Source organism: Artibeus jamaicensis, unplaced genomic scaffold (genome assembly GCF_021234435.1).
Source record: "Artibeus jamaicensis isolate MK-2021 breed Jamaican fruit bat unplaced genomic scaffold, CSHL_Jam_final contig_233, whole genome shotgun sequence".
Classification (NCBI taxonomy): Eukaryota; Metazoa; Chordata; class Mammalia; order Chiroptera; family Phyllostomidae; genus Artibeus; species Artibeus jamaicensis.
Genome location: NW_026521486.1, coordinates 13699425 through 13723479, shown reverse-complemented (window position 1 = coordinate 13723479; position 24055 = coordinate 13699425). Strand labels below are relative to the sequence as shown.

The 24055-nt window shown below is 42.0% G+C and overlaps 1 protein-coding gene across 2 annotated transcripts in view; it reads right to left on the bottom strand.

Annotated features, from left to right (window-relative positions):
• Positions 1-46: 46 nt before the first annotated feature.
• GLT8D2 (glycosyltransferase 8 domain containing 2) overlaps positions 47-24055 on the bottom strand; it is a 42361-nt gene continuing 18352 nt past the window's right edge. For both annotated transcript variants that reach the window (XM_053661615.1, XM_037160233.2), the window contains exons 2-10: positions 18336-18382; positions 16138-16230; positions 12339-12510; positions 8443-8560; positions 7234-7318; positions 6550-6662; positions 4293-4459; positions 3357-3469; positions 47-382 (exon numbers count right to left, since the gene is read on the bottom strand). In XM_053661615.1, the coding sequence (XP_053517590.1) occupies positions 210-382; positions 3357-3469; positions 4293-4459; positions 6550-6662; positions 7234-7318; positions 8443-8560; positions 12339-12510; positions 16138-16230; positions 18336-18354 (1053 nt within the window). In that variant the 5' untranslated portion in view covers positions 18355-18382 and the 3' untranslated portion in view covers positions 47-209. The remainder of the gene's footprint in view (positions 383-3356; positions 3470-4292; positions 4460-6549; positions 6663-7233; positions 7319-8442; positions 8561-12338; positions 12511-16137; positions 16231-18335; positions 18383-24055) is intronic.

Here is a 24055-nt window from a genome sequence, read left to right as displayed (position 1 = left end):
AATTTTGATTTCCATCATTACCACTTGCACGGAAGTCGGGTCCCCCCCGAGGGGACCCGACTTCCTAGCTGCACACAGCGGTCTCTGGTTTTCACCTTGTGCGTCATTCACATCGAAGATACCGTTCCTGAAGAGTGATGTCATAGTAGGTTACGAGTGGCCAATTCCACGTTTTTACTCAGACAACATGGAAAGTTTGCCGAGTTCTATCAGCTGTCGTGGTGATGGAGTTTGAATATCCCCGCGGGGTCTGGAACAAACCAGCTTTCCCAGAGGTCGGTGTGGGCACTGGAGAAGTCCCAGGGCTTGTGCCTTCCACTCCAGTGGAGTAGCTTTGCTTCCTGCAGGAAGTGCTCCGAATATCTCGTATCTGGACTCCAGCCTTTGTTATGTTTACAGGAAAATTAATAGGCTTGTTAGAAAGGAAAAACTTAATGTATTAACATTTGAATATAGGTTCATTATAAAAAAAATAAAAATTAAAGGGTGTACAAGGAAGAGTTTACCACCCACCCTAAGTCTCCAAAATAACCATGATTTGAGTTTCTCGTGAAATCTTTCAGTAATATTCCACCTGTACACCAGTATGTATGTAAGTACATGTATATATTATGTCCTTGGATATATACATACACATGCATATTATATGTGTGTTCTTAAAATTTACCTGTAACTTGCCTTTAAAATCACTCTTAGGAAACTTTCCACAGCAGCACGTGTGCATTTACTGGGTTGTTTTTAATGACTCGTAGGATGCACGTGTGGTTATTGAGCGAGTTCTTTATGGAGGGCAGGCAGGTCGTTTTGGGCCCATCACCACAACGCACAGCCTTCTCTGCGCACTTGTGCACGTACACAGATAAGGCTGGGGCAGAGGTACATTTACACTTGGGAGTGCGTGAAACAGAGTCCAGTCCTGTGTTTTCCATAGGAACAACTGTAAACCTTTGCTCTAAGCTGTAGGATAAAAATCTTGTAGGTGGAATTGCTGAATGGAAGGGTGTGTGCCTTTTAACTTTTGATAAGAGATTATCAAATTGTCCCCAAAAGAACTTGAACAGTTTCCCTCCCACCCAGAATGTATAGTTCTTGTTTTCCTACACTTGCCTGCCATGTGGCAACGTTTTACTTTAGTTTTAGTTTTACTGTATGAAATACAACTAGAAAAAAGGTCCACTTTTTAACACACAGCTATTACCTCTGTTTGAATATTATTCCCTTCTTAAGTCATCACAGAGACTATGCATTTACCCTAATATTGCCTTTGCTCAGAATATTTTTAGAATATCTCTTCCAGAAGTACATTAAGATCTTGCAAATGTAAATCTTTTAAAAATATCCTCTAAGGTGTTAAATTTTTTTCTAAGGAAGGGAATTTGATACTTTTGAAAAACAACAGGAAGTCCATTGAGTAAAGAGGGTGAATTAGTAACTAGGACAAGTAACTAGGATTGTGATATGCTGGTTTAACATATGATGTAAGAAAAGGACAGACACCTGTCTTGTGTTATTCATAAACATGGCTGTGAAGGCAGCTGCGGAAGAGGAGCTCAGTGTTTCAGGCTGTTGTGGAATAATTGGAGTAATTATCAACTTCCAAAGAATCTGTACGAAGGAAATGCTCTCTCGGGAAGAGGTGCCTTCATGGGAGAAGTCCCACAAAGTAGGACATCATCTCTCAGCTCTGTAACTAAAGGATTCTAGGGGCTCGCAGGTTTGCTTTTAGCTAAATGTTTCATAAATTTTTATTACTTTAAGCCTCTGTTTAGACCCAAACTTAATACCCATTAGCATTACATTGCTTTCTGCTTTCGGGACACTGAAACCGGGTTGTTTTGTCAGATGATCACTGTGTAGATTTACTTTGCAGACCAACCCTGATTCCAAAACTCTCAGCACAGAATAGGTTCTGTTCTACAAAGAAAAATGACTTCTTTCCCTTGGCAAGATTCTGCCCCTTTCTACTTGTCAATAAGTTATATATTTCATAAAACGTAATTCTGAAACTCTATTTTGAGGTCATAAAAATACTCTAATCTTATCGATCAAAGCTCCCCACAGCTGTTCCTACAGAACATTTTTTTATAAACGTGCTCCTTTAATGGGGTTTTCTGTTCATTCATTACATGGAAATGTTGCTATTTGACCTAACAGTGAACTCAGCATTAATGTGAATCAAGACAGACGGAACAATAGCATCCTGAACTTCCCTGTGTCGCGTTCGTGTGCACAGATGCTAGGGAAAATCGGGGGAGATTCTGGTGATGAGGCAGAAGCAGCCTCTACAGAACCAGTAAGAGGATACAGGAGCCCAGCTTCCACAGCTTTGTCTGCTTTTCTTCTACAAGGTAGAGTAAGGGAAATGCCACCTTAAAGGCTTGTTCCCAGAATTAGAAATGATGTTCACCTTTATCGCCAGAACTTAGCCCAGTGCTTAGAAATGTAATGGGCACTCAGTAAAGTCCATAATCCACTGTCTCCAATGTCAAAATAATCTCAAAATGTCTGCACACAAAAGGGTTTTAAATAAATTCTTTGGCAGCAAAACCTAGATTCCACTTAGGGTATTGCATAACATAAGTATGTGCACCACTTCAATTTTCAAAAATTCAAAGCCCATCTCAGTTTCTGAAAAGGTCTGGCTCAGTGGTTTCGCGGCTAATGGGCTGTGGCCATGTGTTTGCGTGAATGTGAATGTCTCTGTGCCTGGCTCTGCTAAGCAATTTACATGGAGTAGGTAACTGATTGTTTGTGGAAAAGCTTGATAAGGTTCTGTTAGCTTCAGTTACAAATGAAAAAACTTAAGAGAGGTTGAGTAACTTGCCCCCAATCCAAGGTAGTAGCAGAGTTGGGCTTCCAACCCGCACCCTAGAGCCTGCCCTCCTGTAGTGAAGAGTGAATAAAAGACCGCAAAGGGACTCACACCATACACAATCAGTAACTTCCTTTTAAAAGATACATTGCCAATTATATAAATGCATCATAAGCCATTATGCTAATTCATTTGGTTTTGTCCACCATAGGCTACTGCAAGAGTACAATAAAGACATGTGGAAATGTTTTGACAGCGAAAGCTTTAACAATAGTTGATGCTTATCTTGCTCCTACTGTGTACTTGCCAAGCATGAGTATAATTGCTTTTCAGGAATTCCTTAGAAGCACACCTCTCAGGTAGGCTATTTGTATCAGCGACGTTTGCAAATCTGAGCAATGAAGGTTAAATGAGTCTGAGGTAATCCCCAAGGTCGCCTGGAGGATTTGAATTGAGGAAGCTGGTGCGATACCATGCTTCCCAGGCTTTGGTGCTCACTGAGTCTATAAAATGCACATTCCTGTTGTTTTCCTAAAGTACTTACCCAGGTGCCTTATGTGCCAGAGGGGGTTGATTGTGGAGTATTTCCCGTGGAACACAATCAGCATCGGCGAGGTGGCCACCCCTCCTCCCAGGGAGCTGCTGTAGAGATTTTCCCTAAGAAGAGGACCGGAAAGGCAACATTTGCCCTGGAGCCCCACAGACTCCGATAAAGTAGAATCTAGTAAAGTTAAAAGATGCAAAACAGTCTCTCTCACTATTTAAATAAGACTATAGTCTTCATATTTTGAAAATTGTCACACCTACACAAAATTGTAAGTAGAACACTGTGAACTTCCACGTACTTCGCCTAGTTTCACAGCGTTAATATTTTGCCATTTTAATTCTTGGGCTTTTTAATGATAAACATAGAAGATCAAATTCCGATCCTCCATCCTTCAGAGTAAGTCTACAAATTCAAGGTTATGATGGCATTTAAAATACCCAGAATAAAAGCAGGAAAGGGAATGCAGTGATATGGTCATAGTGGTGGTGTTAGCAGTGTTAGTCTTTGTTCAAAACTTCAGTAATGAAAAATGATCTGTGTAAGAAAATTCAACCCTAAGAAAGTTGACTTCCTAAAATAATTCCTAAGAACAAACCTATAAAGGAGATTTGTAAGATTTATATGATTTTTCTCCAGTAAAAAACAACTAAGATAAGTGATTTTCACTGGGAAATATTCCCTAGGATCTGGAAGGAGATTTAAAGTCACCTTGTTAAACAACAATTTCTTAGAAAGAATGTATAATGGGATTCTGCAGGATCTCGCTTCCTCTGATGTATTATTTGAGAATAAATTTCCATCTACTGCCCCCTTTTCTGAGAAAATCTGACCTAAGATGTCTATAAAATATTTCTCACTCCTGAGCTATGCATAGAAGATCAGTTGAATAATTCTGTTCCCGAGCACAGAAGCGGTGGAGGGGTCTGCACGCACTCCACGTTTTTTTGCATCCACTTCTCCAGTTGCCTGGTGATGCGCTGATGCTTCCATTCCGTCATGTTGGCAACAATCACCCCGGGGTTGAAAGAGCACGTGCTGGGGCTTATGCCAAGGTCTTTAATGGTCTTCTTCCGGTAGTCCAGGTAGCCCATGTACGTGTTCTGTAGAGGAACAGGACAGGCGTGCTTGTGACCAGCAAGTCTTTGGCTTCTGCAAAATGATCATTTTCTTGAAACCATTGTGCAGTGTCTCTGGGTTTCCTCCTGTGTCACTGGCCACTGCCTAGTGTCCTTGGCTGGTTTCCTCTTGTTTCCCCAACGTCTAAAAGCTAAGCGCCCCAAGTCTCATTTCTAGCACCTGTTCCTTTCTCCAGGCTCTAAACCTCATCCGTGTAGACAGCCCTGACCTCCCCTCTGGATTTCCTACTCCTGCTACAGCTGCCAACTCAGTGTTTCCTTCTGGATGCTTAATAGGGCAGCTCCACTTATATCCAAAAGGTCCCCAGTTGTGCTTTCCTGCAGCCGCCCTATCTCAGGAACGACCCTGTCCTTACTTAGACAAAAAAAAAAAAAAAAAACCCAGCCAATCAACCCAAGGTCATTAGGTCATCCTTGACTCCTCTTTCTCACTCACTTTTCATCCAAATCTGTCAGCAAATCCTATTGGTCCCATATTCCAAAATATATCCAGAAGCCAAGTATTTCCAGTCCTTTTTAGTCCAGGCCATAACTGCCACTCATTGGGTTTCTGCAAGTTCTTTCTAAGCCAGGTTCCTTGTTCTCCCACCCTTTCCAACGCTCCTCCATCTTACCCATCTGCTCTAATGCCTTCCCCGCTTTCAGAGTAAAAGCCAGAGTTCCTAAAGTGGCCAGCCCTGTCCTGTACCACCTGCTCTCCAACTTCCACTATCCTCCCTCTTGACCCCTCTGCCACTGGACCGTCTTGTTTAGCCCACCAGACACACCCCTGCCTCAGGACCTTTGCACTTGCTGTTACCTCTTCATGGGATGCTTCTCCCCATTTAGGTGGTTCCCTTCCTTCTTTCAGGTGTAGGCTCAGCTGCGCCATCTCGGTGGAGCCTTTCACGACCTCCCTATTTAAACTATAGCCCCACCTCCACCCTCATCCTTTGTGAAGTATTGAATTTTACTTGCCTTCTCACTAGAATATGAGCTACACAAAGGCAGGAATTTTAGTTTCGTCAACTGCATTAGTAGTACCTAAAACAGTGTCAAGCACACAGTAGGCACTCAATACGTAGCTGAATGAATGCATGAGCACCAGGCAGGACATCATTTCACCCACAAAGGCTGCTATAATCTCCCTCAGTGGGATGCTCAAATACGACATGGAAGCAACAGAAATACTGGAGCACTTTCCAAGTGCCCAGCACTGTCCTAAAACCTGTATACGCATCACCTCATTAATGGCATGCCACAACGTTGCGTGGATTAACTAACTTAATTCCTACAATGACACTCCCTCTGCTTGACAAGTGAGGGAGAAAACGGTTGGTTAAATCACTTGCTCAAGGTCACAAAGTCACTAAGTGATGGAGCCCAGATCCTGACAAAGTCGGGTCTGGCCCCACAGTTTTGGCCTCAAAGTATGTCACATCTTCAGTATCACACACTTAAAAGTTACTCCCTGGAACCTTTTTTAAAGAATAGCATTAGATTCTTAATAGCACCATGTATTTTACAGCCATTCTTCTGGTTTCAGCATTACACATGGGTACACCTTTTCTCATTTCCACCTGGGTAAGGAGCTCTTTGCTTTTGAACAAAATCAACGTTTTCCTCTACTGAAAGGTGGGGGGAGGAAGCAATGGTCAAAACTCTGAAAAGAGAACCAAAGAGAGAGCAAGTCTTTTACAGAAAACACCATCTCTGACAGAGAGGGTGGTTAAGAGCAACCGAGGTAACAGCTACCATTTCCGGTGCACTTATTACATGCAGAACACGTGGCCCACATGCTACTTCATCACGGCTCCCAAAAGCCCAATGACACAGACATCACTGTCGCCATGTTTCAGCGAGAAAAGTGGGTCCTGCGGGAGTTAAGTAACTTGCCCCGGGGTTGCTAGGGAGTGGAGCTGGGTGTCATCGGAAGCTGGGGCCCTTGGGTTCTGCCTCCAGCAGTCCAGGCTGGCTGGGTGCTGGAGGTGCAGCTCACTTTCACCTTGAGTTGCCGGAAGGGAAGGGGTGGGAGCGGCAGGGCACAGGTGGGATCTCAGAGACAGTGTGCTCACCTGCAGGCCCACAAGTTTGTTCGCATCCTGAAACGAGGGCAAATCACAGTCGTCTGAAAAAGCGGCTGCGTGGCCCAGGGCCAAGGTGGTGTCATAAAGTTCTTGGATGTCACCTAAATTTAGAAGCACCAGGAGTTAAGATAGTGCAGCATTTGTTTTATAGAGTTTTAGAGCTTAAACTAGTCCCTGATTTTGCTACTGGGGGAGAAGTAAGGGATCCCTGATTTCCCTGTGGCTTGTCAATTTACTTCATTGGAATAGCTCAGATCAACTTAGAAAGCCACTGGATAAGAAGCTCAGCTGGTCAAATGTCTTTATTTCTGTTGTTAGGTAGGTGTTACACCACCACTTATCTTATTTGCATTTACACACCGAAACTTAGCTTAGTTTTAAGAATGTCATCGGTAAGACTCTCTCCCCACATTTTAGGGTGCAGAGAAGGGAGAGGCTACCAAGCTATTTTGTGAGAGTGTCTCTCAAAAAGTCAACCGGACTGTCCAAGGGAAGTGAGCATCAACCCCTGTTTTCAAAATATTCCGGAATTTACAGCAACACTATACTCCCAACCTGAATCAGCAGTAAACACTGCTGGGCAGCTAGGGATTGGAAAATGAAGAAGAAAGACAGTCATTCTACTCATCATTTGCTCCTTTTCCGAGCGGTCTTGGCAGTCAGCTAGCATACCTTGTACAATTACATCATCGTCCAGATAGATGACTTTCTCATGTTGGTGGATAAGCAGAGGGAGATAAAACCGAACAAAGTTCAGCTGTAAAAACAACAAAAGAAGCGATGCTGGAGAAGAGGCATATAGCTCAGTGTCTTCCACGGGTGCTGGAGGATCGGCTTTGACTGCGGCCTTGGCTCAGCCCCAGGTTTGGAGCAGATAAAACAGGCTGAAAGATGCCTCACCCAAGCTTCTGGTGCCCGACTTCTCTGGGCCCTGGGGCTGAAACCAGCCCTGCCCCTAGATCCTATCTCCAGCTGCTCAGACTGTTGCCGCTCTCATCTCTGTGAACTACTGCAGTGGCGGCAGCTGCAGAGGCTTCCTCGTTACTCTGTTAGGCCACAAATTGCCTGTCTTCCTCTGTGCTCCGTAATTTGACTGCTATTAACTGAATCAGCCACACACACACACACACACACACACACACACACACACACACAGGCATCATTCCCAACAACAAGCTCATCCTCTTAGCAACTTGAGCCAGGAAAAAGTCAAAAAAGGCATTGGCTGAACGTAAGAGTTTAATTAGCCACAACATGGCTTAATCCAGAGTCCCAGCTCAGCTCACACTCTAACAACAAATATCTGGAATTGGGGAAAGATGATGTCATTAGACAGAGGGCTTAGAATTTAGTACATTTTCAAGCACGGGTTTGAGTAATAATCATATGTAGGAAGTGGCTACATTTTTGGTAAATCTGCCATCAACACTCTTAATGCGGAAGAGAGTCCGTCCCTTTTGTAAGAACTCTTGCAGTAAAATACCTTAAGATTCCAAAGCTAGAAAAAGAGCTGGTGTCTTCCAAAAACATTCTTAGTTGATACTAGGAAGTACGTTATGTTACTGATTTCCTTAGCGGCTGGTATACTCCAAGCTAAACATGTCCAGTCGGGGTACACACAGCAGCCTGTGAGGTTGGGAATGTTTTTTCCCTGCCCTACATTTTCTTATGCTTCATTTCTTCTTTCATAACTCCGTTATGTTTATATAAACTATCTTAAATCCTTTCTGGAGCAGGTGGCTTATAAATTACAAGTAAGCATAGTTTGGTAGAAACCTAACAAGTGTGAAGCTTCCAATCTGCATCCCAGAGGCCAGAACTCCACACTGAACAAGGGACTCCCCCCACACACACCACCAGCACACCCATGGTCCTACTCACAGGCTGGAGCAACTCGGGCCTCGATGAATCTGGTCTGATCTTCCCTTTGAGGACCATAGGGTTGAACTCCACAACTTTAAAGTTTATTTCTCTCAGTTTAGAATGCTCGATCCATTTTCTAAAGAGATGACAAAAAAAACCCCAAAACCCTCTAGTACACATTCCTCATCTTTCTTCTATTTACTTATTGCTTTAGCCTGTTGCCTCTTTAGAAAATTAAAAATAAAATGTGTGTAACCTTAGTAGCATTTAGTCTACAAATCCAGATTTTTTTCCCCATCTGGTCTAGTTTCACTCTTTCCTTTTTTTTTTTTTTTTTTTCATTATTCACATGACTTTTTCTGCAAAGGAAATGAAACAAAACAGTAGTAACCAAGTATCTCCCCAGATCTACATAATCTCCCCAGGAAACTGGAAGAACATAAAATCTTCTCCCTCCCTTATAAAGCAGCATCAGCCGCTGCTGGCACCAACTTTGCCACGTGCTAAGGACTCAGTAATGTTATGAAGCAGGACATTCTCGACCTCACGTGGTGACTGAGGTCACTTTCACCCTGCTATTTTGACTCCCAGGACGATTAGAGTTGACTTGTATCCCTTTGTCTGTCTCCCAGTCTTCCGCCCGCCTACTCACTCCCTGCCTTCTCCCCTTCCATGTTCTCGGCCTTATGGAACTCCTGTCTTTTAAGCTAATTCATAAGTTTCCTAGAAGAAATCATCTTCAAATAAAATTTCCAAAGCTTAAGCCATACATGGTAGCATTGGTTGTGGATTGAAAATTGACCAAAAAAAAAAAAATTTAAATCTTTCCAACAAAATTCAGGTCTGCAAAATTTGAACCATAAAAATTAGCCATTTAGCTCTGACCCATGTGGCTTGTCGGGTATCATCCTGCAAAGGGAGAGATCTCCAGTTTGATTCCCAGTCAGGACACATGCCTGAGTCGTAGGTTTGGTCCTTAGTTAGGGTGTGTATGAGAGGCCACTGATTGGTGTTTCTCTCTCACACTGATGCTTCTCTCCCTCTCTTTCTCCCTCCCTTCCCCTCTCTCTAAAAATAAAGAAAATCTTTTTAAAAAGTCAGCCATTTACACGATGTTATCTGTCAATTTCATCTCCATAAAGCTGGGGTGGGAAGCAGTCATGTCAGTAAGGAAAAGCCAGCCCAATCGAAAAACTGGCAAGAGACTCAAACATGCATATCCAAACAGCCAAGAAATGTATGGAGAAAGTGCTCAACCTCATTAGAAATAAAGGAAACTCAAATGGAAACCACAGTGAGATCCTGCTGGGCTCTCAGGAATGGCAATGTCAAAAAGATGGACCAAACCAAGTGTTGGCGTGGCGGTTCTCACATGAGTGTGTTGCGTACATATTGGTGACCATTCACAGGATTTATACCATTTTCTATATTTGTGTCACACTTCAATGAAAATGGTTTCAAAAATATGCTAAAATATAAGGGGTGGTGAACTGGGAATCATTCCCTGCTCAAACGTCACATAGTCCCGAAGCTCGTGGCTTCTGCTCGAGTACAAGCCCTCACAGTACATACGGCATATGCCATCCTTGTGGTTTGGTTATCTGGTTCTCATACCCACAGATAACTAAGGGGAAGGCTAAGTGAACAATCTGCAGCAATAAGCGAAAAGAAGGCAGAAAAACTAGAAAGCGTGTCTAAGCCCACAAAACCCACAGCAGCCAAGGGTCGTTCAGATTAGGAGCAAATGTCTTCATATCTCAGCGCACATGTCCTAATGGTGCTGTTACCCAAAAATAGAACTATGAAAGTCACATGTAAATACGTTTTCCTTACAACAGATGGAAATAACACTTGAAAAACCTTGAACTCCCCTTCATCACTGCTTTTCCCAAATCTTCCACCCTAGAGATTATCACTGTTAAGGTGGACATCTTTCCGGGCTTTTTTTTCTTTACAGAAACACATATGATATATGTACACGTACACATGTAGCTTGGGGGGTTGATTTTTGCTGCTATAGACTGAATGTTTGCGCCCCCTACCTAGATCCACGTGTCGAAACCTAATCCCCAAACTCGACAGTGTTTAGATGTGGAGCCTTTAGGAGGTGATTAGGTCACCAGGATGCAGCCCTCAGATTTGGGATTAGTCTCCTTATAAAAGAGACCACAGTGAACCCCTACCCCTTTCATCGCATGAGGACACAGCAGAAAGCAGTTGTCTGCAAACCAGAAAGTGGGCCCTCACCAGACACGGAGTCTGCTGGTGCCCAGACCTTGGGCTTCCCAGCCTTCGAACTGTGAGAAATAAAATCCTACTGTTTATGAGCCACCCAGTCTGTGGCTTTCTGTTATAGCAGCTGGAACAGAGTAAGACATTCGTAAAGTGGGTCGTACCCGTGAGGTGCACTGCAACTCACCCTTTCCACGTAAGTCTGCCATGGGGGTCTTCTACGTCAGTGAACACAGACTGCCTTCTTTCTTTATTATTTCTATTTTTAAAGATTTTATTTATTTGCTTTTGGAGAGAAGGGAAAGGAGGGAGAAAGTGAGGGAGAGAAACATCCATGTGTGAGACATACATCAGTCAGCTGCCTCTCACGTGCCCCCAACTGGCAACCCAGCCTGCAACCCAGGCATGTGCCCTGACTGGGAATCCAGCCTTTTGGTTCATAGGCCAGTGATCAATCCACTGAGCCACACCAGCCAGGGCACCTTCTTTCATTATTAATAGCTGGATCATATTCTATAGTTCATTTAAATATTCTTCCACTGATGGACATTTAAGCACTGAGCCATTTTTTACTATTTTCCATAATGCTGAAATGAGCATTGTTGTACATACATTTTAGTGTTATGTACTGGAGTTTCTGTAGCACAGATTCCTGAGCAGTGGAAACGGTGTGGTGGGTCAAACTATATATGCGTATAACATGGTAACAGATATTGCTACATTGCCCTCTCAAAATGCTTTACCAATTTTCAATGAATGAGCATGTTCATTTTTCTGCACTACATATTGTTGTCCTGTTTAATTTTCACTATCCTGATGACTGCAAAGTTGCCTATGACAGATAACTGGTTGTTTTAATTCGAATTTTCCTATTGGTAACATGCAACATCTTTTCATATTTGTTGACTGTATTTTTTTCTTCTGTGAATTTGTATTCTATGCTCATTTTTTATTAGCTGCTTGCATGCTTAAAATTGTTTGTATGAATGCTTTATCTATTTTGGACAGTAACCATTTGTCTATAATACATGCTGAAAAATATTTTGCCTAATCTACTGTGTGATTAATTTCACTCTTTGTAGGGTTTTTAAAAATCATTTAAAAGTTTTTAATTGTTATGCAGTCAGATCTGTCAGGTTTTTTTCCATATGATTTTTGGGTTTATAGAGTCACTCTTCAAACTAAAATTATACAATTACCCCACATTTTTATAATACATTTAAAATTTAGTTTTCTGTCTATTTCTTCTCACTCTAACTCCAATTGTTTTAATATAGTGAGTGATATGAACGATGTCACTTTGAAGTTCAAAAATTATTGTTAGTGATGATTCTGAGCCATATTAAAAAGATTATATTATGTTAATATTCTTTTAGGTTAGGAAAGCAGAGAAAAGAGAAACCATTTTGGAGAGAAAGACTCATATACGCTTAAGGATTGGGGTTCCTTAATTCATTAGACAATTCGCAGAATGATGCATTCCCCTACCAAATTAGTGAGGCTCTGGTGAAAATTCCTTAGCAAGGTAACACATCTGTCAGGTCACCAAGTAAACCTACGGTCACGTCCTTCTAAATTCATTTGACATTTCTCAAACAAGAAAAGAAGGAAATCCATTTAAGAAAAGACAAGGAAGATCAAAAGAAAGTAGAAAACTCCCAAGTCTCCAATACACAACTTACCGTATTCGAGACAGAGTGTTGCGGAGCCCAACTACATAGAACAGAATGTTGGCATCAGTGTTGCTGTAGATGCTGTTGATGGCAGCCATTGCAGCACCCATTCTCCCTGCCGCTGCACAGATCACAACAGGGATCTCATCTTCCAGTTCCTCGGGAGTCTCGGAGTCATCATCTGGAAACATCAAAATCAGCGTCTTGGAACATGAAGGAATTTCAGAGTAGAGTCAGTTAAACGTGCCTTCTACACTTCCAGGGGAAGACAGCATAGTGTGGAAGAGCTGCTGATTGTTTTCCAACATCCAGTCATTCCTTCTTCCCTTAGAAATAGAATGCTGGAATTTTAGCTAGCACATAGCCAAGCACTAAGAATATTTTTTCCAGACTCCCTTGCAGTTTTATGTGGTCAAGTTCTAAACAATGCAATGCTAGTGCAAGTCATATGTGCAATGACTGGGTTTGCGTTTGTAATGAATTTGCTTCCCCTCCCCTTTTCTTTCCCCCCTTCCCCTTGGCCAGCATGTTGATTCGACAGCAGCTACCTTGGACCATGAGATGGGAGCTACCTGCTGAGGACACCAGAACTGTAAGGTAGAAGGAATCTTGCTCTAGTCAGAGGTGTCCAACCTTTGGCATCTCTGGGCTACACTGGAAGAAGAAGAGTTGTCTTGGGCCACACATGAAATACAGAACACTAATAAAAACTGATGAGCAAAAAAGGTTTTAGGTAAATTTGCAATTCTGTCTTGGGCCACATTCATAACCATCCTGGGCCGCATGGGGCCCACGGGCCATGGGTTGGACACCCCTGCTGTAGATGACTGTGGAACTGACACATGAGACTTCCTCTTGAGACAGGAAATGAACTTCTATTTTGCTTGAGCCACTATTTTTTTGGAACTCTCTTACAGAAGCCAATTGGATAGCCTAACACAGACCTACAGTTGAAAAATATGTGAAGAGCTGAAAAGCCTCATTTGACTCAACAATTCCTCAACTCCTCACCTCCTTCCTGAATTGGAATATTTACCTGGCCCATGCTGCTATAGAATAGATTGCTTGTGATCTTCCTTCCCTCATCCATTCTCTAGTCAAGTGTCTCAAAATTTGACAGGAAGAGAAAGGAGGTAAGTGAAAAGCGTGACTAATATACAGGATCAATCGGTGATTATTGTTTTCAGCCTTAACTATCATATCAAATACTGATAACACCTCCATGTATTATTTTAAAACAAAAACAAAATCATACTTTTCATAATCTTCTGTAACTTTCTTTTTCCACTCAGCATACCATGGGCATCTTTCCATGTCAACATGACATTCTTCTGAATGGTATTCCATAATACCGATTTCATTTTAATTCTCAATGGGGGAAAAATTATGATTTGGGGTCCATTCATGTCTAAACACTGTATCAGTATATGAGTATAGCTGATCAGTCAGGATGTTCATTTCCTCAAAGTTGTTCTAACAATTGTTATAAAAGCTATTCATTTCACTCCATGGAGAAAGGAGTTTTTGCAGTGGGATCAGCTGATTGAGTGAGTTGTTTTGTGGGCAGGGAGTGAAATGTGAGGAATAAAGACCTCAAAGTTCACACGGCATTTGACCTTGTATGACTTCCATTCTCTCTCTCTCTCTCTCTCGAAACAGTTTTAGTGAGGCATAATTTAGATACTGAATTGTCTATAACCTCTAAAATTCCTATGTTGAAGCCCAGACTTGTGACAGTATTTGGATGTAGGACCTTTAAAGAGGCAATTATATCTGGGGTGGGAGGCACCTAATCTGGTATGACCAGTGTCCTCGTAAGAAGAAAGATACCGAGAACTCATGCACAGAGAAATGGTCATTTGAGGACACATCAAGAAGGCAGCCATCTGCAAGCCAAGCAGAGAGGCCTCAAGGCAGACCAACCCTGCTGGCACCTTGACCTTGGACTTCTGTGCTCCTAAATTGTGAGAAAATAAATATCCATTGCGTAAGTCACCTAATCTGTGGTACTTTGTTATGGCAGCTTTGCTAAACCAATACAGATTTCTTTGTATTTGCTTATTATAAGTGCACAGTTCGATGACTTTTTGCAGATGTGTCCAGTTGTGCAACCATCACCACAATCCAGTTCTAGAAGATTTGCATTGCCTCCCGAATGCTCCCTTGAGTCAGTCTGCTGTCAGCTCACTCCGCTCCTAGCCCCAGGCGACCACTGCTCTGCCTTCGGTCTCCACGGATTTGCCTTTTCTAGAAAGTCTGTGTAAATGGGATCATACCACCTGTGGTACTTTGGGTCTGACTTCTTTCATCTAGCATAATGTTGGTGAGGTGTATCCGTATTGCAGGGTGCATCGGTAGTTTGTTCCCTTTCATTGGTGGACAGCATCCACTGTATGGACTGACTGCATTTCGTTCATTTCTGCAAAGCTGCTGTGCACGTGCACTGGTTCCGGTTTGGGGCTCCTGTGAACTTGGCCCTATAAACCTCTGCCTACTCGTCTGTGTAGAAATCTCTCTTTCAAGCCTTCATCTCTCTTTCAAGATGTTCCTGATGTTTATTTAAACAAAAATTATACATATTCTTAGTGGCCTTTTATGAAGTTTTATATTAAGGAAAAAACCCCAGCTTTGTGAGAGCAGGAACAGGGTGTTGTTCATTGTTGTGTATCCAACACCTAAGTCTCTGGCTTTAAAATAAATGTTAAAGGAATGTGAGTAAAGCACCAAAAAATAGAAACTGTACTTGCCTTTGGTTGATATAGCTGCAGTTAATATTTTTCTCTTATGTAATTTCCTTAATTGAGTGTGTTTGCTTGACTAACATAAAAAAGTAAATGAGTTAAAACTATAATGAACACACTACCAGTACTTCCTAATTTGTGTATGAGCTGACTCTGTGTGTTTGTGGTTGTGAAGGTGGCCCTCTCACACAATCCACCCTAGAGAAGGGAGGCTGGGCCGCTAGGTACGGCTGGAAGAGGCGATAGGGTCACGGCAGGATGTTTATTTTAGTTGACAGTTAGGAAGCTGTTTATGTGATCATGAGAATGAACCAGCAAGGAAAAGAGAGAGGGGGTGATTTTCACAAGTGAAACTGCTGAGACTCCAAAGGGATGGATGTGGAGCCGGCCACTGGACGTGTGGTCCAAGCACCAACAGTGATGGCATCACCTGGGAGGTTGTTGGAAATGCAGATTCTCAGGCCCTGCCCTATGTCTACTGATTCAAAACCTCTCCAGGAGGGACCCAAGCCCTCCAAGGGACTCTTATATGTGCTAAATTTTAAGGAACAGCAATATTCTAGGGCACAGCTGAAAAGCTGGGCTTGGATGGGTAGTCTTTAAGTAGGGCCTTGGGAGCTGACCAAATGATTGTTTGTCTCTGAGCCCAGCTATTGAAAGGATTCAAAGAATCATATTTAAACCGAGTTTCTAGGTCTCCTGTCTTCATGGATTACCTCTTCATTTAAAAAAAATACTTCTTTTTAAATTGTGGTAAAACACACTTAACATAAAATTTACCATTTAACCATTTTTAAGTGCACAGCTCTGTGGTATTAAATACACTTACATTGTTGTCCCACCGTCTCCACCACCCACCCCCATAACTCTTTTCATCTTGTAAAGTGACACTCTACCCATTAAACAATAAGTCCCCCTTCCCCCTCCCCTCCACCCCAGACAACCACCTGGTACTCTCTTCCTCTGTGACTGCAATGGTCTAAGTACCTCAGTGAGAGCAATCACACGCTATTTGTCTTCTTGTGACTGGCTCACTTCATTCATACCTGCTTCAGGTATTGGCATACCTGCTTCATTCTTGAGCACTGTCCCCTTGTGAACTTTCTTATACAGAATCCCACAGAGGGTCACAATCAGAAGGAACAGCAGCACCTGATTAACTGAAATTAAAAAAAGAAACACATTCAGATTTACCAATCAGGCTGAAGTTGTGGAAGAGTTGAGAACAACCGTGTAAGCGGTTGCCTGACCTACACAGAAGTGGTGGCCTGGGGCCTTTCTTTAAGCAGACAGCACGTGCAATGAGGAGTTAGCCTGCAATACTCTGGATACTCAAGGGCACACCCATGCAGTTTAAGGAGGATCCAGGGATAAACCCAGACAGTCGGAGGCTACCACCGTAATGACTATCTGATGCTACCTTTTCTGTGCACAAACTTTGTTTCAGTTAAGAACCAGCATTTCTATAGCATTTGTGATGAGTCAGTACTTATTTTTTTAAGTACATGTCCTCAGCCATTAGAATCCAGCTGTTCCTCTGTTAATTCAACCACTGGTCAAGGATGGCATCTGTAAAATTCTCACCCTGGGTATGAGGTTGGAAGACCCCCTACAGGTCTTCTAGTTCTAAGCCTCCAGGACAGTGACCCTTGCTTGCCCCTGGGGTCCACTGCGAAGGGGAGTGATGTAGAACAGTGTTGTCAGAAGTATGAAGCACATACCACCGGTCGTACCAGGGATGACTCAGGAGGTTTGTGTTCATAGCAGGAAGTAACATTAAATCACAGCATGAGAAATTGGCCCCAAGTTCGTATGCAGGCAGGCCACCAAAGCTACCCAGCATTGAATTGCACTGTTCCAATCATACACAATTGTATAATTGCCTTCTTTTTATGGGAGGAGATGACTTATTCCATTTACAGTAAGGATATAAACTTTCTATTATAAAGTATATGTGTAATTTTTTAAATGAGTCCATTTGAAAAAAACAGTCATGCCAAGGACAGAAGGAAAAGCAATGATAAAAAATGGAGAAGGTGGGACACTGGCATTCAAGATGTGCAAACACCTGCATTTGGGAAAGCGTTGGCAGAGGGGAAGGGCTGGGATTTGCAGTCAAATATGAATTTCTACTACTCCCTAGATGTGTGGCCTTGCACAGCTTACTTAACCTCTCTGAGCCTCAGTTGTTCATCTGCTAACTGGGAATTGTAATAATAATCATTACCTCACAGGGATATTTTGAGAGTTAACAAAGGCAATGTAAGCCCAGTAGAGATTTTTCAATTGTTGTGTATTATTATTTTTGTGCCTCAAGGTAATTAATTTTATTGGCCTCATTCTAGTCTATTTTTTGGCCCCTCGGTTTTTGTCTTCACATTTGTAAAATCTGCAGCAGGAAGGAGTTGCACAACATCCAAGGATGCCTTCCAGAGCTACATGCTGAGGCTCCATGATCCTACGTTGCTGACATCCAGCTCCTCCCTGCCTCCGCATTGTCAGCTTCAGCCAGAGACAACCAGATGCTACTCGGTTTAAAACAAAACTGGAGAGAAGCAGAGGATAAGGGACAGAGTTCTATAGGTTATCAATACATCTAATGAACATTCACCCGCCACAGCCCATTCGGGGAAATGGCCCAATGTCACTACCACCTGACCCTTTCAACCATGGCTGTTGCTGCTGATGTAAGGTTGACAGATAGAATACTTTCTTTTTAGTATAAGTATGTCCCGTGCAATATTTGGGATATACTTACACTAAAAATTACTCATAGTTTATCTGAAATTCAAATCTTACTAGATAACTTGTCTTTTCATCTGCTACGCTGGGCAACTCTACCCTGAGTATAACAGTGCATAACTAGGTTATAATGTTTTCCCCTGATTCACAAACTATCGGATCTAAAATCAGAGGCAAATCCAGGTTTTGATGGGGTTTGGGATTATATAATTTGAGGTTACTCTTTAAGAATAATAATACAAAATTACCAATGCTAAAGTGGATGGGAACATAAATATTTATTTAGATAAAAAATAAATAACACTTGCAAGTTTTATAGAAATATATGACCCCTCTCATGATAAGTTCACCTTTGACCAAAATGCTTAACAAGTTTCCAAGGGATATGATGATGCAAGAGCTGCCTCTGGGAGCTCTCTGCGTGATCATGAAAGCAGATTTCAGAAGAAAAGGCCAAGCCTCAGCAACACAACAGCCCTCCAAAGTATCTTTTAATCACGATTTTCAAGAGTTGCGATCTTACTTTTTCGTAACAAAGCCATGTGTGTTCACGAGGGTAAAAACTGTGACCTGTGGATTAAAGAATAACATTTAGTTTAAAATAGAATCAGTGCAAAAGTTATGATTCTTAAGGCTTATGGCTTTGACTGTCTGATAGGTGACAAAGCATACAATCAGTGTTTACTGTTCTGAACCGAGAGTTTTGGAAACTAAATATTTCTTGAAGGAGTAGCTCACCTCTTCAAATTGATTTGTCTGGCTGTACAAACCATACAAAGGCCCCCCCCAAAGGTAATCTTTTGTCTTCAAGGTTTTTGGGGTTTTTTTTTTTGCCTTCTGCAAAAAGGAGCATTAGCAGATCAGAAGACACTCACTAACTGGAAGAAGTGCCACACAGGAAGTTCTCCCCGTGTAAAATATCAACCCCATGCCTTTGTTTCTGCCATCATAATTTCATTCTTTTGATAAGGAAGCTTTCACATCTTCAGGAGCCCCTTATGGATACAAAACCATCCCTGAGAGGGGCACATCTACATTCAATTCAGTCATTCACTCATTCAGTGTTTGTTGAGATACTAACAAAAGCCCGGCACTGTGCCACGTACTGGGGATGCACCAATGAACAAACCAATCCTGGTCCCTATGATCATGGAGCTTTCAACCCAGTGGGGAAAACAGACGCTAAGATATAACCCACAAAATAACTAGATTATGGTCAGTGCTATGAAAAAAAAAAAAAACAGACATGATGGGATAAAGATCAGCAGAGCTGGGGAGTGCATCGGGAAGAGAAATCAGGAAAAGCCTCATTGAGGAGTTGGCATTTGACCAGAAGAACGAGCAGGAGCCAGTCAAGTGGAAGAGTGCAGAAGGGTGTCCCAGGCAAAGGGAACAGCAAGTGCAAAGGCCCTGTGGTTGAAAGAGCTCCGAGTATTCTAAGTACTGGCAGAAGGCCCATGTGGCTAGAACATAGTACAGTAAGGGCCGGAAGAGGCTGGAGACAAACTGTGGAGGCTGTAAAGGAGTTTGGATCAACAGAGGTGGGGAGTGCATCGGGAAGGGAAATCAGGAAAATACTGATTTGATCAGAAGGAAGATGTCTTCAAAGGAAAGCTGGAGCGATGCCAAAGACAGATTTGGGATAAGTTTTGCATTGCTGCAAACTGTCAGAAGTAATTAAAATGCCCACCTTTTCGCAACTTCATAGAGACCAGTGTTCAAATGCCCTTCCGTCTCTATATCGAAGATTGCAGAAAATAAAGAAGAGGACAGGACACAAAGCGAAAGGAGACTTTTCACTTGATACTCTGACAGGGCTCATGTCGAACTTACTTAATAACCAGTATGGCTCTCGGCACTGATCCGTTCAGATGAGCACGATGGGTGTCCTGCTGGTGTATTGTGGCTGAGGAGCAGCAGCTTTGGAGCCTACAGACTGTTGAGTCACGTGAATGTGTTACACAGTCACACACACAATCAGCTAGTTAAACACAGGAGATCCTAAACACATACACACGCACACTGCGTTTTATATTCTGACGAGCAATGAGAGTCGCTGTCACATCATCAATGGCTCTCAGGTTCTACCACACCAATTTCTCACTTTTTACCCAGAGCCCTTGGCTTTGCATGAGGCCAGTGCATGGTGAATTCCAAGAGGCCTATCAACTGAAGAGAATCCAGGAACAACTTTAAACAGAGGAGGCCAGCTGCTCCTTCAGCAAACACAGAATTGGCCTTAGGACTATTTTTTCTGCCAAGATATTGGATACATGTTGACAAGGTAAGCTCTTTGTGGTCTCCCAGAAATTTCCTATTGTGAACTTCCATAATTAAAAAGTGTGTTTCACCTAGGATACACAAAAGGTGCTGTACAATAACTATTCAGCGTACCCATTTCTTTTTTTTAAACAAAAAAATCAGGCTTTTTTTCCCATGACACATGTAATTTATTAAAGACATATTATCAAGTCAGCTTCCAAATTCGACTTGTTAATTTTTAAATGTTCAAATATTTACATACAGTAGAATTTACTTATGGCGGTTGTACTGTCCTATGAATTTTAACACATACATAAATTCTTGTAAATAACCACAACGCACGAGACAGGGAACAATTCCAACGCTCCCAAAGAATTTCCCTGGGCCGCCTTTTTGTGGGCAGACACTAGCCTCTGGGCTGATCTGTTCTTTGCACCTTTTGGCTTTGCAGTTTTCAGAATGTCACACAAATGGAATCATCTAGTATGTGATCTTTTGAGACTCTCTTCTTTCACTTGGTACAATGCCCTTGCGATTTAGCTTTGCTTTAGAGTATATCAATAAATTTTTTATTGCTGAATAGTATCCCATTGCATAGATGTACCACAATTTATTTGCACATTCACCTATTGAAGAACATCTGAGTGATTTCCAGTGTTTTCTTAATATGAGTAAATCTTCTGTGGGCACTTGTTTACAGGTTTTTGTGTGATTTTAGGTTTTCACTTCTCCACAGTGAGTATTTAGAAGTAAGAGTGGCGGGCATTTGGTAGATGTGTGTTTAACTTTGCAAGGAACTGCCAGTCTGTTTGCTTGAGTGGCTGTATCATTTAACAGCCCCACGGGCAGTGTAAAAGAACTCCATCGACTCTGCATTCTTGCTATTATCAGTATTTTGTAGTTTACCTGTTCTAATTGATCTATTTCACTGGTTTCAATTTGCACTTACCTAATCAATATTGATGTTAAGTATATTTTAATGTGTTTATTTGCCATCTGTATATGGTTATAATGGTTAATCTTGTACATCTATCTGACTGAGCCAAAGGGTGCCCAAATATTTAGTCAAACATTATTCTGGGTGTTTTTGTAGAGTATCTTTTTTGGGATGAGATTAACATTAAAGTAGAGAGTACTCCTCTGATATGGGTGGGTCCCATCCAACCAGTTAAAATTCTGAATACAACAAAGAGACTGCCCTTCCCCTGAGTAACCGTAAACTTTCCATCTTGATTGTCTTCAAATTGGGACATTGTCTTCAGACTCAAATTAATGTGTGTGCCCGTCCTGGGTCTCTAGCCTGGCAGCCATCAGACTGGGTCTCCACCACGGTTTTGCCTGGTCCTCAGGCCTCCAGACTTGAGCCAGAACTACACCATCTCCCTCCTGAGCCTCCAGCCTGCCCGCTGACCCTGCAGACCTTGGGTCTTGTTCTTCTCCGTAACCACACGAGCCAGGTCCTGATAATAACTCTCTTGTCCATACACACACATCCCACGGGTTCTGTTCCTCTGGAGAACCCTGACAACACAGTGGGGGAGTGTTCGTTTACATTTGTTGCCTATTTTTTGAGTCATCGTTTTCTTATTTTTGAGTTTTGAGAATTCTTGACGTATTCCTCGGACACAAGTTCTTTCTTTTTGGAATTGGGATTTACAAATACTGCCCCCTACCACGTGACTTGTCTTTTCAGTCTTTAACAATGAATTGTTTAGAGAAGTTTTAATTTCTATGGCATCAAACTCATCAAATTCTTTTCTTTATGAGTCATGCATTTGGTATCATATATAAGAATTTTGGCCTAACTCAAGGTCATGATGAGTTCCTTCTATATTTTCTTCTGAGAGTTTGTGGTTTCATATTTTACATTTATATTTCAAGTCAAGTTTTGTATAGGACATGAGATATAGGTTAAATTTTGGTTTTTAGCATAGAAATACCTAGTTGTTCCAGGACCACATATTATGAAGACTGTCCTTTCCACGGAATTGATTTTTTTTTCTTTAATATTTCATTCTAATTTCAGGGAGTCCAGAATGAGACTTGAGATCTGTCAAGGAGTTTGAATCTAGAGGATAAAATGTATCCCAAAGAAGGGAAAGAGTGATCAATATAGGCTTTAGATTCTCTACTATACTTTCTACACAAAGGATTTTAGATCTGAATAGCCATCAGCGGCTAAAAGTGAGTTATATTATCAAATAAAGATTTTGCCTGGAGATCAAAGTAGCACCAGGCTTAAGGACTCAAAACAAGGGCTGATTCATCCACCATGAAGACATTTCAACCAAATATTTCCCCAAATTCAAATACTATCTTTTCAAAATATTCTGGAGTATTTTATTTATGCTCTGAAATCCAGAGAGTTAACAAGCTGTTCTCAAAACAGAGCTGTTACAACTCTGCTTCCTGGTGTCCCAGTTCCTATTTACTTATATGCTAATTATAACCTTACATAGTCATTAGAAGAAGAAGCAGGTATTAAGAGAAGCATGGGATAGCTGGGCAATTTTGAGGGAAAAAAATGAAGTTAATCATCAGAAAAGAATTTTAGGTTATGAAATTCATTTTTGTCTATAAATCTAAAATTAAATTGTATTACATTTATATGTTCATTTCGATTCTTGTGTGGCATTTCACCAAGCACCCCAGGAGCTGGAAACTGACTTCTTTTACGTTTGAAAAAAAAAAGTTAATTTTCTGTAAACAACAATTTGTCTTGCAAGCTCAAAAGTTTATTTCAAATTAAGTTGCTTCTTCTTCATTGTGGTCCTTCAGAGGAACTTCTGAACTTGACACTTGCCTGGAGGCAACAGTCAGCAAACAGGGAATAACACCCTTTAGAAATCAGCACCTTGACGGAGACAGCCTGCAGGGCACGGCAATCAAGACAGGCGATGTCACAGCACCGGAGTTCCTTCCTGACCCAGTGTCGTGACAACCTGTTGGAAGCGATCTAGGGAAAACTCTTCAACAGGGATTTGGTTCAAGCCTCTCGCTCACTGTAAACAACCAGCTACAAAGTCCCTTTTATTTCCCAGGAGACTGGATACCCAGAGCTCACGGTTGTGGTGACCCTTGTCCTCTTCCCCTCCTGCACCTGGGAAAGCATCGAGCCAGAAGAGCAAGCACTTCACTTAGGATTCTTCTGAGATTGTTTTCGGGCACTTTTTCTCCATTTATAATTTTAAATGATACGCATTCAGCTAACTTTTTGAGACAATATAAGCCTAGAATGTTCTTTGGCCACAGAACGCCCATTTCCCCCACCCACGCACACACTCCATGAAAGGCCATCCAGTGTCAGGGGAGGAGCGAATGAGGAGGGAGAGCCAGAGGGATCCCAGCTGAGTCCCTGACGCCAGTTTCTCCTTCAGTGTCCCAGTTAGCGGAGCCAATACATTCCGCCTTTTTCTTAAACTGCTTTGAAATGAGGTTTAGTGTCTTGCAAACAAGAATCCTTACGAATACACTCCCTGTGGCCAGAGTGGTGTGCCCACTCACATCGGGAGAAGCTGGAAGTGGCCAGATAATAATAATAATGCAGTAGTGACCACCATTTATTGAAAGTTTCATTTGCACCCAGCTCTATACTGACCATTTAGGCACATTATCTCCTTTAATTCTTACCACACCTTCCAGGTGGATATATTACTATTTCCATGTTTCAAAGGAGGAAATTGTGGCTCAGAGAGGTTCAGTAACTTGCGCAAAATCACACAGCTAGTCAATAGCAGAGCAGGGATTTGAAATTAAGGGCTCTCTGACTTCAAAGCCTGTGTCCTCTAACCACAGGTGCTGGTGCTCGTAAAGGATCATTTTGGCTGCCCTAGGAAGCAGATCAGTTGAGCTCCAAGTAACAGATGTCACTGTGTGCTTATTAAATTTTGCAGCTCACAAGGCAAGTTTGGTCTGCTCTCCCTGAGTGCTCGGTTACTCTACTGAGATCTTGTTAGAATCCGAGAAATAATCGTGAAGTGT